Below are 15,474 nucleotides of genomic sequence, written 5' to 3'. Positions count from 1 at the left end.
TGATGTGTATTAAATTTCAAATATACCAGCAGCTGGAGACCATTGGACATCCAATTTCCTTGAACACTTACTTTCGTTGAAGTAAGCTTGTGAAGCCCCTATTCCACTATGCAAAATGCTTCAGCTCTTACAGGTTCACACAGAGGATTTACTGGGAAAGTAAGAAGTAAGTCCTACAGAAATATTGAAGGAAAACTTCAGTACAGAACAATTTAGCTGTAAAGTGTAAAGACAAGGCAGACATCACAAATGACCGAGAAAATGGCAACTCTATTCACCAGTAGCATAAGCCTGGTTTTAGGCTCATCCTTGACCCCTCTTGTGTCTTGACCCAGGGATAAGATTCAAGGTTGTGGGCCCTGAAATACTGGGTTGGCCAAAAAGTCTTGGCCAACCCAGTATTAAAGTCTTAAGTTTTTAATCCAACCCAGTATTTAAAAAGTCTTAAGTTTTTTTTGTTTTTTTTTGTAAACTAAAAGACACATTTTTCATTATCACCAACAACTTTATTGATTTGGATATTTTGAATATGTCAGCTATCTCCCACTATTGGCTTCTAGTGGGTAGAGGCCATGGGTGCTGCTAAACATCTTCCAATGCATAAGACAGCCCCACAGCAAAGAGTTCTTTGGCTAACATGTCTATAGTGCCAAGAAACTTTGCAAACCACCTGGACATGTTTGATCAATCACAGCACCTTCCCCAAACACTGCACAAATCTTTTTTTTTTTTTTTGCATTTCAGTTGTGTTTTTACCTTTCTTGAAATAGGAAGTTATAACACATTGACGATGTTGCTTATTTTTCTACCTTCAATATTAAAATGGCTGCACAAAAATTCACCAATTTTGATACTGTTTTAATGCTCGCTGATATGACAGCTGTCACAATACTATCTAACAAAATTGTTTCAAATGAAGTTAAAAACAACTAAGTGCTACTAGAGCCCTTGTACAGAGAAAACAAAATGAACTTTTTGTTTAAACATATCCTTGGGTAATGATTTAAAATAGGAATAATTTTAAATCATTTAAAAATAGGAATAATATGCCCTGGCTGGTGTGGCCAGTGGATTGAGCACTGGCCTGTGAACCAGGGGGTCACTGGTTTGATTCCCATTCAGGGTACATGCCTGGGTTGCAGACCAGGTCCTGCAAAAGTAAATAAATATAACTTTTTTAAAAAAGGATTATTTTTGGACAAACTTTCCAAAAACATATGCTGATAAAAGTACCCTAAGACTTCCAGAAGCCTCGGTGAATTCCCCGCTGCCCACATAGCCTTCCTGTTGATTCCCCTTCAGGATAGGTCAAGAATCCAACCTGTTTTTACCCTCCCCAGCTCCCCTTCCTGGGCCTGACTACCTTCATTTCTTCTTTATTTTATTAAAAAAATTTTATTTCTTTGAGGTAGGGGGAGCCACACAGATTAGCTATTCCGCTTATTTATGCATTCATTGGTGGCTCCTTGTATGTGCTCTGACCGAAGATGCACCTGCAACCTTGGAGCACGGGACAGTGCTCTCCCCTGCTGAGCTACCTTGCCAGGGCCAACTACCTTCATTTCTTGCCTGAACTACTGAAACAGTCTTGCATCCTTCTGATCTTCCTGCATCTTTCCTTGTTTTTACAATCTTTTGTACCAAAGAAGGCAAATTAGATCATGTCCTTGGTTGGCTCAAAACCCTTCACACGTCTAGTGACAGAGAATGTCTTTCCTATGCTTTTTAGAGGCCTGTTTTATCTGGCTTTTGGGACCAAGTTTCCTCCCACGCCAGGCTCCTTACCTTTCACCAAGGATTCCTTGTTTTTGGAACCTGCCAAACATGCCTCTGGGCCTTTGCATTTTTGGTTCCTGAGTTCAGAGTACTTTCCCTGAAACCTCACTTCCTTATGGTCTGCACCTCCCCCACCTTTCCAGACATGCCTTCCCAGAGCGCTCACTACAGAATTGCAGTGCCCCTCTTCCACCCTACCCTTCTGGCTTTGGCGTTTTCTTTGTAGGTGCAGCCTCTTTGGGGGTACTTCTATTTGCTTATTGTCTTACCTCTTCTAGACTGTAGCTCAATGAGGATAGGAATTTTACCTTATTCACTGCTGTGCACTGTTCTTAAAACAATGCTTGCCATTTAATAGGCACTTCATAAATATTTGTGGAAAGAAAAATTACCTAACGTGGTAAATGAGGTTAATTATGATGGCAGAGAGCTCATTTGGGAGGAAATGGTAGGATTCCTTTACGATGTTAAGTCTAAAGTGACAGATTTCTTAACTTATGAAATCTTTGTGAATAAAAACCTATTTATGGATGAATAAGTAAGCCTAGGAGTTACCCACCATGATCAGGACTTACTATTTTTTAATTTCAGATCCGGCTTTGCAAAAAGTTACCAAAGTTAAAACCCACGGATTCTTCAATCAAGTTTCACTGTACTTCATCTTCCTGTCTTTTCACGTTCCAAACAGACAAGAAAGGCATCGCAGACTGCAGGACAAACTTTCTCTCACGGGCACATTTTCTCAAATGGGAGCATGAGTCAGTTGGTCATTTACTCAGATTTTTACTTCCATGCGTGAGGTACCCACCTCCTCACCTCCACCCCCCACCCAATCTTCATTCCGGAGATCTCTCCAGGAGGAAGTGAACTCCAGGAGGGCGGTTTCAGAGGGCGCCAGCGAGAGTCAATGGCAGATCAGAACGGCAGTCCCCGAGTTTGGGCTTTTTGTCACAAAACCATAGTCAGTGAACGAGAAGACCTGGATGTGCCCAGTCGGTCCCCTTCTCCGTAGGGATGGTCCTTGGGCAGCTGGTCTGTTGTAAAAGGGAGGTCTTCGGGAGGACCCCTTGAGCACGAGTGTCCGAGTTTCTTCAACTGGGGAGGAGTACGATGTTTTGGGGATACTGGATTTTCAAGTTAGAGCTTTCTAAATAATTTTCCCACCAAGGCTTCCCTAGGAAACTATTTTATACTTCTGAGAAGGCCGCGTCCTTTGCATCATTCTCCATTTTCCACAGAGCACACGTTCCCGCTTTTGAAGGTTATAAACGGTGCAGGAGATCTGTCTGCCTCGGAGTCGGGATTCCGGCTCTCGTGGTTCCAGTTGAAGTTCCAGGGGGTGGAAGCAGTAGTTAACTGCTCATTCATTCAACAAATATTTATTGAGCGCCGCCGAGCACTGGCGGAGGGGGGTGTGTGTCCTGGGGGCGAGAAGCAGCTCTCAATTCATTCTAGTGCCCCCCAGGCTCCGGCGGGCGCAAGGGGAGCGGACCCCGCAACCCTCGCTCGTCTGCCCGGCTTGGGGTGCCCAGCGCTTCCAGCGCAGCCCTCCAAACAACCGCGCCAGGAAACCCGCCCTACATACAGATCCAGCCTGGAAGGGTGAATCCTAGTGGGGAAGGTGGGGAGGAAGAAAAAGAAAGCAAAACATCACAAGGGCAAACCAGACCCCGGGCTGCCTTGGGAAGCTGCTTAGGGAAGGGCGCCAGGAGGAACCGGAGTCCGAGCCGGCCCGGACCAGGGCAAGCTGGCCGGAGAGAAAAGTCCGAGCGCGGAGGCGGGCCGAGGGCGCGGCCGGCGGGAGGGGTCTGGGCGGCGCCCGGAGGGAGGGGAGCGCAGGGCGGCGCGGCCGTCCGGCTCAGCAGGTGACCGCGGGCCGGGCGGGAGCCCGAGCGAATCCCGGGTGGGCGGGCGCGGACGGCGCAGAGCAGCGCAGCGGAAAGCCCGTCCGCCGAGCGGGCGAAGTTTGCCGAACATGGCGGAGGAACCCGGGGCGCGCAGGAGCGCGGCGGAACGGCGCCTGGCGCCCCAGAAGTTGTAGCCGCCGCCGACGCTGGGCGAGGTCGCCGCCATGGCCCGCTGGATCCCGACCAAGCGGCAGAAGTACGGGGTTGGTGAGTGCTCCCTCGGTGCGCGGGAGCGGCCCTCCCTGGCGCGAAGTTGGGCGGCGGATGCTGGGCTCTGGGTGCGCGCGCCGCACGGCAGGGGATCAGGCCCCCCAGGGCTCTACTTCTGGCCGCAGTGTGGAGCGGGTGGGGATCAAAGCCCTCTCACGAGGCCCCGCGGGGGAAGTTACTCCGGGTTTGGGGAGGGCCGAGTGGCTAAAAGTGCCTTTAGCTTTTGGGTTCCGGGACGGGCCAAGTTGCTCTCGAACCCAGAACTTCAGCGCTTGGCACAGTGGAAACGTCAAAGGCGAGGGCGCTCGCCGGTTGCTCTGTGGGACCCAGCTCTAGAGCTCGCCTCCCTGCTCCCCATAGTGAGGTTTCATTCGGGAGTTTGTAACCGGCTGAGGTCCGCAGGGTGCTGCTCGCTGCTCCAATGCTTTCTGCCTCCGCCCTCTTAGGTTCTCTCTGAAGCTCCAAAGTGAGGAGTTGGGAGTAGAAAGCCGCTCCCTCGCTTCCTCCTAGGGGCTGGGATGCTCATAACAGTTGTAAAGTGAATGGGCAAGTCAAGTTGTGTGGATGTGATGGGAGAGACAGGAAGCGTGTGACATGGGAACGGGGGTGGCGGCCCCTGGGACTCACCCCCTGTCGGAGTGTAAGGAGAGGGTCTACGGCTCTCTTCTGAATCCCGAATTTCGTCGTGGAATCAGCCCAGGACTTTGTATTAAGGGAACCGTGACAGGTCCCCTGCTAGGCACCTGGCATTCATAGAGGCGGTGCTGGAAGGCCCCCCAGACCAACGGAGGGATTGCTGCCATGTTGGTTTGGATCCCACACAATTGATGGCTGCGCGGCAGGTTTTGACTCAGGTGAAAATCTTGATTCTACTTTTTATCAAGGAGTGAGGTTGCTCAGGTCTTGTGGGAAGACTGCTGTTAGTGGATCGATGACGGTGGCAATTAGATTTCGGAGCGATTTCCTAGTATACACAGATGTGTGCTTTGAATTTTATCACTTCCTCTCAGGTTCATTCATTTGGCCTCTGTAATCCAGTCTCATCTTTTATTTTACTCCCTTCCCCGACCCCATTTTTCCTCTGCTCCTTCCTTGCTGGGGAGAGGTCTCTAAACCTAGCCTGTGCTTTCTGATGGCAAAGTCCCTTTCAGAGATAACTCAACATCTTTAGGTCCTTTTTTAACTCTGTGGCCATGAGTCAGTTAATAAAAACAGAGACTCATATTTACTATGTTATTCTTAGATTGTGATCCTTTATATATATATATGTATAATAATAATAAAAATAAATATAATTCATTGTGTTCCCCTATTCCAAAGCCTTTTTTCCTTTAAATTTGTTTTAGGATCCTTGCACTATCCCATGGCTACAATTCAGAAATGGGTAGCTGTCCTTTCTCCTTCCCCAGACCGCCTGGTCAAGATTTGGTCATGAAGCTTCAGACAGGGACTCATAGTCAAGTGACAGTCAGTAGCCAGCTGTTATGGAAGTGAAATGCTATATAATAGATGGGATTCATTTAAAGCATATTGAGCAGTGCCTAATTGTTAGTTACTGCTTACAAAAGAGTTACCAATTTTAACTTTGTTCAGCAGCATAAATGCTATTTCTAAAACTATTAGGGCTTTGGTATGGTTAATAGAAATGTAGCCCCAAAATGTGGTTTCTATTGCATTAGTCATAGGAACAACTATGGTATTTCCCCTCTCTCATGATACGTTCTGAAGTCAGGTATTCAGATTGCATTTCCAGGGCACAGGTAGCAAAGCTGCTCCAGGATAGAATTTTTTGCTGACCACAATAGATTCTGATTAATCCGTTTCACAAAAGAACCCGCTGTTAGGACAGACTGTCCGAGAATAAATCTCTGTTGTTTATTCCTAAAGCACATTGTTGTTCATATCTTCTTTCTTCTTGGAGACCTTCCTTGGCCTACGGGTAAAGTCTAAACTGAGCCCAACTTGCAAGGTTCCCATAATCCAGTTCAGTATGTCTTCAGCACCCTTATCTCTCCCGGCTCCTTTGATTAACCCCGCAGTGCAGACGCTGCCCTTCTCACTCTTGTGCAATCTGCCCAGAGTCCCTCCTTTGTGACTTTGCTCCCTTGTGCTTGTCTCCTGTGCTGAGTGCCCTCCTGCCTCTGCATCCCCAAATCCAGACCTTTGCACAGGGCTCCCTCCCACCCTCAGATGTGGTACTCACAGACCTCAGACCTCCGCACCTCTTCCTCGCCATTCCTATCGTAGGCCAGTCTGAATTTCCTCACCTGGCCTCTCGTCCTTGGCTTCAGTGAACCAGTGGGTGGTGATGGCTTTCTGTTCCTATCACGTGAGAGGTAGACCAGGTGTAGCGTGTGCATTCAGTGGCTGCTCATCCTTGGCGTTGTGATGACGTCCTAAAGCACCAGCCTCACTTCTCGATGATTTAAAAACAGTTTCCCCCCTCTAGGCTTTAGCATCTCATTCCCTCCAATAAGAGTTGTATTTTGTTTTGTTAGATGGAGGACTAAATGAGAGTCTTCAGCCTGTCGTTCCTTTGCAAGTAAAAACGTGAGCTATGCTGCTGAGAAACAAGGAAGCATAAAATAGACGGATTCATTTAAGTCTAATTGGAAAAAATTGGCTTGTTGGACTTTTGGGAGGCAATTGTTGTCACTTCTGAGTGTCTGCTAAACAGATTTCGTTCCTGGGTGAAGGAAACCATGTGATGAGCATTTGGAAGTCTTTTAATGACAGAACTACTCAGTGTGAGGGTCGCCCTTCCATCTCACTGTGAACTGTGGGCAGTGAGGCCAGCAGTCTCTGCTCCTCTCATGTTATCTTGGGGCCACTGTTGGCTGTCTCTGATATAGCCTAGATTTTTCTACAGGGACTGAAATGCAATCTGTTTGTGCTTCCTTAGTTCTTAAACATAGCATTGTCGGCTGGATCCTCAGCGTCAGGTGGGCCTGAATGGCCTGTGTGTTGTGTTATCAGGCAAGGGCACTAGTAGGCCTGTTCCTTTAAACCTGTGGCTCGCAAGTACCCAGGTGTGAAGTGCTGAGTGCTTAGGAAAAAGTGCTTTTCCCCATAGCCCTGGAAAAGTCTTCTTTCTTCCTTCCTATTTCTTGCTTTCTTTTCCTTGATTCTTTCTCTCTTTCTTTGTTTCCTTTGTTCTGTTTGAGGCTATAAACACTTTTATTTACATTTTAAGCAGAAATCAGTGATGAATATTCAGATTAGTCTTTCGATTATGAGCCCATTTACCGTAAGCCCGCTATTTCTATCAAGAGCAGACCCAGACTGTGTTAATGATGGACTCGTTGCAAAATAATTCATTATTGTTGGGATTTGTGATATGTATTTTTATAATGTAATAACAGGTCGTTTGGGGGAACATTGGCTTTCACTGTTAGCTTTTCAGCCCTTTAGCTGTGCTAGGTCCCATGAGTCTAAAAGCATTGAAGTTTGTGGAGTAAATTTCTCCAGTGCTGGTGTAAAAGCTGAAAGCAAATGCTTTGCTAACTCACTTGGATGTGGGTGGGTGTGTGTCTGCCCATTTCCTCCCCACCAGGTCAGCACGTTCCAAATATTCCTGCTGGAGGGGTAACAGCTGGGAGGGGTCTCAGAAAGCTCCGGGGGACTTGGTGCCTGAAGAGATAAATGAGCTTTTACTTTTTTGGTTGCCTGACACCTTTTGGCCATCTGGTTAAGCTAATAGACCTCTTTCTCAGAATAATGTTTTTAAGTGCACAGAAATATGAAGGATTAAAAATAAATCAAGTTGTATTGAAATATAATTTTGAGATGTTTTCAAAATTTGTGATGTTGTAATATATGTACTGCTTTATTAGTACATCAAAGAATAAAGTCTAGTGGCAGGTCTAACAACTGCGATACTTTTGAGTTAGTGATGAGCACATACGATTTTTTAAGGTGTCTGCAGTAACCATGTGTGATGGGAAAATACCTGTGATCTGTTGGTGATGGTGGCACTAGTACTGCTGGTATAACGGTGGTTTCATAGCCTGTAGTCGTCATCGAAGTACATGCTGGGTATCAGAAAGTAGAGGTGTACTTTTCCCCTTTCAAGTCCATGGTCCCCTGAATCCGAATGCAGGTTACGAGGCCATGGCTGAAGATCACACAGCTAGTTAGTTACAGAACCAGGATAAGCAACAACAGCAACACTTGTGGATCGTCTGTCCACAGGGAGACACGGGGCTAAATATTTATTACTCAGTTGTAATGAACTGAAGAAATCCTCGTCCCGGTGTATTCATGTTCTGACAACATTGAGGCTAAGAATGAAGGAATAAGAGTATTTATTAAGGATTTACTGTGTGACAGGCGCTGTTCGGAACCCTTTATTTCATTATGTTCCAGGGACATGTGGGGTTCTCAGAGACACTCTCGGGGCTCCATGAGATTAACGCTCTTTTGGCAATAATTCTAAGATGTCATGGACCCGTTTTCATAGTGTCCCCTCGTGCATGTGCAGAGTGGTTTCCCAGAGGCCACGTGCAGCGTGACAGGGCTTCAGACAGAGCGCAGAAGCAGACCTGAGAAGCAAACAAACAGCCTTGGTGAAATGAGACATTAAAGAAATTTACAAATATGCAAAACAGTGCCCTCCTCTCTGTGTTTTGTTTAGAAAAGTAATTTTTAAGACATTATCTTTTAACCATAGTTGACATACAAAATTATAGTGATGAGACATTTATATACCTTTACAAAGTGATCACCCAGATAAGTCTCGTACCCATCTGACACCAGACATCGTTATTGGCAAAGTAGTTTTGATAAAAAAAATAATACATGCTTTTTGCTAACATGGATTGGGTTTTTTATAGTTAACTTTAATTAACAAGTAAGTACTCTTCAAATGTTTCAGCTTAAATTTTTAATATGGTAAATAATTGTAGAGGTAACCCACATAAACAGAAGCTCCTTGGGGTTCTCAGTAACCATTTTTCTTAATTCTCACCTGAGGACATTTTTTTTTCATTGTTTTGAGGAGTGGGGGAAGAGAGAGACAGAGGAAGGGAGGGAGAAACATCGATTAGGATGCAACCCTGCGCACGTGCCCGGACTGGGCATTGAACCCATGGCCATTCGGTCTATGGAACGACACTCCAACCAACTGAGCCACGCTGGCTAGGGCTCAGTAACTTTAGGAGTGGGAAGGAGTTCTGAGACCCAAAAGTTTATGTTGCTGTTTTACATGTTACTTTATTAAGTCACTGAGATAATGCTGTAATTCTCACATTTTGTCCCATTTTCCAGATTAAAACGAAACAGGTTCATAGAGGATACATTTCTCATCTATGATCGTATCAAATCTCACTCCTAAGCCAAACTCTTCACCACGTGTTCCCCACACTTCAGCTGTTTATCTGTCACCTTGACCTCTGCCATGTCAAGGTGCCCTTCTGTGGCAGCTTCATGCCCACTGTCATGCACATTCGTCTTCTGTATTCTTTTCTACTCGCTATTTTCTTTATGTTGCCTGCATATTTTCTTTTTTACTTAAGACAATTATTGAAAAAAAAAACCCTTACATTCTTCCCACTGAAGGAGGACCACTTCTTTCCACTTGCTGTGGAAGGAAGCGATGGTCGATGGTGGAAGCAGAGGCAGCAGAAACAGCAGGAGTGCACCGGTGCTGGCTGGCTGCGGTTGCCTGTCAAGGTCTGGAGGCTTGTGTGCAACCGAAACTTCCTCTTCAGTGTGCTGTAGAGTTTCCTTCTTTGTGGTAGGCAGTTTGTGTTCTGCAAAGTCACTACAAACTCTGAATTAGTGAGTACTGAATTAGCGCTCTTAGGGGAAATGTAAGCTCAGGTTCCTTTGAGCCTCTGGTCACATTTTCATCAACTGATCGATACATCCCCTTAATTTATGTGTGCTGTTGTTTAAGGTTTGCAGACCTTATTTAGTACGCATCGTTGGTTGATTCACTAGCATTGAACTCATGGACAACAGCACTGTAATAACTCTTGCTTGAACAAAGCTTCTCTATCACACATGTACTCTCCGTAAGTCACATTGCAGGCTTTTTATACCTAGAAACACTAGACAGTGCTTAAGCGCTGTGCTTAGGGGCCATTTTAAACAGCAAAATCATCAACTAAAAGCACAAAAATGAGAAAAATGGGATACTAAATAGATGGCAAAAAGGACACTTGAGTACAGAATGAGAACTGAAACAAGAAGAAGACAGAGCTCTGACCAGGGTGGCTCAGTTAGTTGCAGCATCATCCAGTGGACTGAAAGATCGCAGGTTCGATTCCCGGTCAGGGGACATACCTGGGTTGCAGGTTCAGTCCCTGGTGGGGTCAGTGTGGAAGGCATCTGATTGCTGTTTCTCACATCTCTCCCCCTACCCTCTTTCTCATTTCTCACTCTCATTCTTTCTCTCTAATGTCCTTGGGTGAGAATTAAAAAAAGGAAGAAGAGTGTCACCTGGTTCATCCTCAAGTGGGAACTTGCATGTCATCTTTGCCTGTTTGCACACCTGCGAACGAGCGCGAGACACCAGGAGTGTTGATTTGGGGGTTGCAAGTGCACTGTAGCCGGGGGGAGCATTCACACACACACAGAATCCGTGAGGGTCAACTGTCTTGGATAGAAAGAGAATTGAAAATGGAGTCATTTTCTTGTATTGTTCAGCTCTCTGAGTAATCCCTCCTTAGATCCTTTTGAGAACCCTCGGCGGGAGCACCACTGTCTTCGTCCTGCCTGCCCGCACCTCTCCATGTCTGTTCTGTTTCCTCTGTTCTCTTCATGTGATCTCTAACGGTCCTGTGTCTTTCTTTGTTCGTGTCAGCTGTCTGTCTCCCATACGAGGACGGACAGGAGTTGGACAGGACAGGAATGTCTTCTTTTCATCGGTGTGTCCAGCCCTGGGAACTGCGTGGCTCACCGGCAGCGCTCCTGAGTCAGCGATGAAGGGATAAACGAGTGTGGAGCCTGTCATCTACCTAACTCGATCATGTCTGCGGCAGAGTTTCCAAGCAGCAAGGCAAAGACACATAGAATAGATTTAATGAGTTGTTTATGCAAAGGATCCTATGAACATTGAAATGTTACATGTTGCATTTAACACAGGAAAGGAGCAAGGGGGCTTTGTGCTTTCTTTTTCTTTCTTTTTTTTTTTGGCATCTGTGGAGGCTTCATGGAGGAAGGTACACGGAAGCCTTGGCTCAGCGGGAAGAGCAAAGCTTGACCACAGTGGCGAGTGGGGTTTAGGAGGTTCTGAGTCACTGGATTAGTGCCTGCGTTCTGCACAGGAGCTGGGAAGGAGAGGAGATGCCGCCTCACGGAAGCAGCCAGGCGTTTCAGTCCACTCGTCGCTCCCCATGACCGGCAAGGGGTTGTGCTGCCTTAAAATAAACACATATACACCTTGCTCAGGATAATGACAGAAAAAAGGTCAATGGTCACAAGGAACGCGGAGAAGAAAAAGTAATTTAGAGGAGTGGCAAGGAAGGGCCTTGGAAAAGGTAGTAGTTACTCAAGTTTTAGTTTGTCCAGATTTTCAGAAGGCTTTCTGTGGTGGTCAGTCTGCCGTCATGTTAGCTGAAAATTGAATTAGTTTCTGGTTTGTCCTTATCTAACTTTTAAGAGACAAAGCAGGATCTAAGAGTAAGGACTCCAATCTCACTGCAGTGAATTTTTACATCACGCACAATTTTTTCAGCATCTAGTTTATTTCCAGCAATGTTGTTCAATATAATTGCATTATAACTATAACTATACATAAACAGTATTTTAGTACTGTCAAAGGAATTTCAAAAGGCATGTTGGTCACAGTGTATTACAACTCCTTTCAATTCTTTGGAATGAGTTGTAATAGAATTGGACCCGTGTCTGTGGTCTAGGAGCTTGACTGAGGTCGCATGGCTTGTCCTTTACTAGATAAATCAGTGGAGGGAAATAGAGTTTTCTCCCTGATCTGATAGGTAAAAATCACCCACGATATGCCTGCTGTTTGTGGGCATTCAAGGAGGTATTCAATCTTTTAGGGGTAGGGTGCCTTTGACATTGTTAGTAGCCTCCAGCATACCTTACCGTTTCATTTTTAAGCTTAAAAAAGTGCTTTTGAGATCGGGCTAACAAAAGACTTTGAGGCCCAGATTTGGGTGAGCAAGGAAAAGCAGAGGGTGGCTGCGCTCATTTTGTTTCTCCGGTGATGATGTTCAGGCTGTCTCCTCTCCGGGCCGGTGGTCAGGCTCCCGCCAGGGATGGTCTGAATCGCTGGCAGCCAGTTCGTTCCAGAGCAAGAGACAAAAGTGGTCTTTGTCCCTGACACAAAGGTCTGTGTCACTGCCAAGCTGCTGCTGTTCAAATGACTGGATGTTCCTGGACCCACCTTTCCCGTTTGTGTCATTTTCTCTTACATTTTCACACCTCATTAAACTGTGGTTAACCCCTCAGCTTCCCTCTCTGACTCCCGGGAGTTCATTCTTTGTCTTTTCAAACAACTCCAGGGAAGGAAATTGCAGCAGAGACGAACGCTTTGAAAATAGCTCTTTGCTGACTCACCCAAGGTGAGTAAGAAGGCTTCCTGCTGACTAGTTTGTTACCTGCGTACCTGCAGCAGGATGTGCTGTAGGAGCCTGGAACTAGATAGAACTTTCACTTTCCAGCCTTTTCTCCCAGGAACCACTTATAAGAATGTCCTAAGGCTCAGTTACAGAAATCTGACAGCTTTGCCCTTTAGTGTACCGAATCATGAAATATTAACAGCGGATTCTGTAAGCATCACCTCTTGGCTCACATCCTCATTTTATTGCAGAAATATGCCCTGGAGATATAAAGGGACTTACCGAAATCACACAGCCAGGAGCAGACTGATGTTTCAACTTGCTGTCTTCTAGCTACTTCATTGCTCTTTATATATAACTGGGGTGAGCACACTCCTGCATCAGGATTTCCTGCAAGTCTGGAGAGAGCCCTTCCACACAGCCTGGGGGCGGGGCCTGCCTCTGCCTTCCCTGGGTTTTCTCCATGTGGAGGTTTTGATATAAATAAGATCGGCTACTAAATCATCTTCCCTCCCTCTTTAATTCGGACTTAATTGACATATATTCGTTTCAGGTTTACAACATAAGGATCTTTACATATGTGGTCAAATGATCACAGCAATAAGTCTTGTTAACGTCAGTCACAGTTACAATTTTTTCCTTTTAATGAGAACTTAAATGAGATTTACTGTCTTAGCAATTTCAAAGATACGCTACATTATTACTAACTGTATATACCATGTTGTACAACACTTTGTAACCCCAGGACTGACTTATTTTGTAACTGGAAAGTTGTGCCTTTCGACCAGGGGTGTCAACCTCATTTTCACCAGGGACCACATCATCTTTGAGGCTGCCTTCAGAGGGCTGAATATAATTTCAACTCCTTAACAGTTAAGGAGTAGTTACATTATACAGTCCTAAAATTATTTTGGCCCTAAAATTATTTTGAAGACAACTGCAAGGCTGATAGTGGCCCCTGGGTGAAAATGAGTTTGATACACCGCCCCCCTGCTTTAGACCCTCTTCACCCATTTTGCCTATGGCGTTCCCCTTGGGCTTTAACAAGTTGTTCTCTGTATCTATGAGTTTGGATAAATACCCAGAAGTGGAATTGCTGGGTCATATGGTAGCTCAGTTTTTAATTTTTGAGGAACCTCCATACTGTTTTACACAGTGGCTACACCAATTTTATTCCCACCAACAGTGTACAAGGGTTCCCTTTTCTGCACTTCCTCACCACACTTACTATCTTTTATCTTTTTGGTGACAGCCATTCTAGTAGGTGTCAGGTAATATCTCATTGTGGTTTTGTTACCGGAAAGGGACTAGGCCTCGGCTGGCCTGTAGCATTTGGGTTCTTGACTTTGTGTAGGAAAGATTTCAATACCAGTCCAGGTGATTCTGAGAGGAAGTTTATTGAGGCTGGGGACAGTGAGACAAGGAAGGGCTTAGGGCAGAAGCAGCAACAGGAGAGAGCCCAGGCCAGGCTGCTGTCAGCTCACTGGGAAGTCAGAGGAGAGGGGACCTTGGAGACAGTGTTCCAGGTACAGGGGTAGCCCGGGATGAGCTGTCCCTTCCCATTGCTCCTACGATTGCAAGTCTCCTGGGGACCATTAGAGTCTAAGAGATGCAGGCCTGTGGGGGAAGAAGAGGAAAAAAGGAAGGGCGCAGGGGTACTTCAGGAGGGAGAGGGTTTTGGGGGTGGGGGTGGGTGAGGGTATGTGTGAGGGGTCCTAGGGGAAGCTCTCAATAGACTGTTCATCAACCTTTCCAGGTGTGTCCTTTCAGGGTCCTGGTCTCTGCTGATGGGTCATTAGTCACTACATGTGGTCTTGGTGTTACCTACCTGGCTGAAATACAGCTGAGTGAGGCCCAGATATACTTACCTCCAGGGCGCAAAGGTCATGGGGTTGAAACCGCATGAGCAGTGGTAGGTCAGGGGAGGAAAGGCCACCCTGGGTACGGCAGCCTTGTTTTCCTAGTTTTGCCTGTAACTAGGCACCTGGGACTTTCCACCCTGGTGACCTTCTGCCCTGAGTGTAAACTGCTCGGCCAGTTTGTTCAGCTGTCTGTCTCAGTTTCCCCATTCCACTTGCCAAGGGATTTTCTTAGCTTCTTCCTGTTTTGATTTGTGCTTCCACCGTGCTTAGTGGTGTTGAGCATCTTTTCGAGTCTATTGGTCATCTGTGTGTCTTCTTCAGAAAAATGTCCTTAGCTTATCCACCCACTTTGCGGTTGGTGTATGAGTTCTTTATGTATGTTGGATATTCATTAACCTTTACAGATATATGATTTATAAATACCTTCTTCCTTTTGGTAGGTTGCCTTTTCATTTTGTTGATGGTTTCCTTTGAGGTTCATCTTCCCCTTTTTCAAGCGTTCTGGGAAGGAAGTTTGTTTTGGAGGTCTGAGCCTGCAAAGTGGATTCCATGGTGGTTACATGGTCTCAGGCCTGCTACGGCACCGCTGGTCACTGGGTATTGATATGGTGTCAGTTGCAAAATTAATCAGTGGCCTGACAGTCTCTTGCTATCACAGGCATGTTTGGGGAGCAGTGTCACTGTGGTTTACAGAGCGCTGAGGGGTGAAGGAAGGGCCATGCATTGATCCTGAAGGATGGCCTAGAAGTGGGAGAACTTTGGTTTACTTGTAGACCTGTATTTTGAACAAAATGGCCATATTCTCAAGACTCGACCTGGGAGAACTTTGAGTCAGAACTTCTTGTTCCCAAGGCAGATTCAACTCCTGTTCTGTTCTCCCCAGTGGAACAGGGGCTTGATCCCAGGGAGAAGAGCCGTCCCGCCTCCTGCTGAGGCGGACCCCTGCCCCCAGCAGGGCCACTGTCTCTCCACCTGGCTTCCAGATAGAGCTGAGCAAACTGCAAGCGCCTGTGCTCACTCTTCTTTGTTAAACAGACAAGGCCTGCCCCTTGAATGGGGACCGTGTGACTCATTTTACTTCCCACTTCGCAGGGCTCTGAGGACGCACAGTTTCCGTGAACTTACAGAGTTTTATAGGCTTTGCCTATCAGTGCACACCAGAAGCATAGTTTATACATTAATTGTTTTTGAAAA

The 15,474-nt window shown here is 46.1% G+C and overlaps 1 protein-coding gene across 3 annotated transcripts in view; it reads left to right on the top strand.

Moving 5' to 3' along the window:
* Positions 1–3,565: 3,565 nt before the first annotated feature.
* The window catches only part of DOCK5 (dedicator of cytokinesis 5), a 195,996-nt gene continuing 184,087 nt past the window's right edge, over positions 3,566–15,474 (top strand). For 2 of the 3 annotated variants that reach the window (XM_037163470.2, XM_037163469.2), the window contains exon 1: positions 3,606–3,890. In XM_037163470.2, the coding sequence (XP_037019365.2) occupies positions 3,848–3,890 (43 nt within the window). In that variant the 5' untranslated portion in view covers positions 3,606–3,847. Of the gene's footprint in view, positions 3,891–15,474 lie in introns of all 3 variants that reach the window. The other variant, XM_053668169.1, reaches the window with a different exon arrangement.

This window comes from Artibeus jamaicensis, unplaced genomic scaffold (genome assembly GCF_021234435.1).
Source record: "Artibeus jamaicensis isolate MK-2021 breed Jamaican fruit bat unplaced genomic scaffold, CSHL_Jam_final contig_477, whole genome shotgun sequence".
NCBI lineage: Eukaryota > Metazoa > Chordata > Mammalia > Chiroptera > Phyllostomidae > Artibeus > Artibeus jamaicensis.
This window is presented reverse-complemented; position numbering and strand designations above follow the sequence as displayed.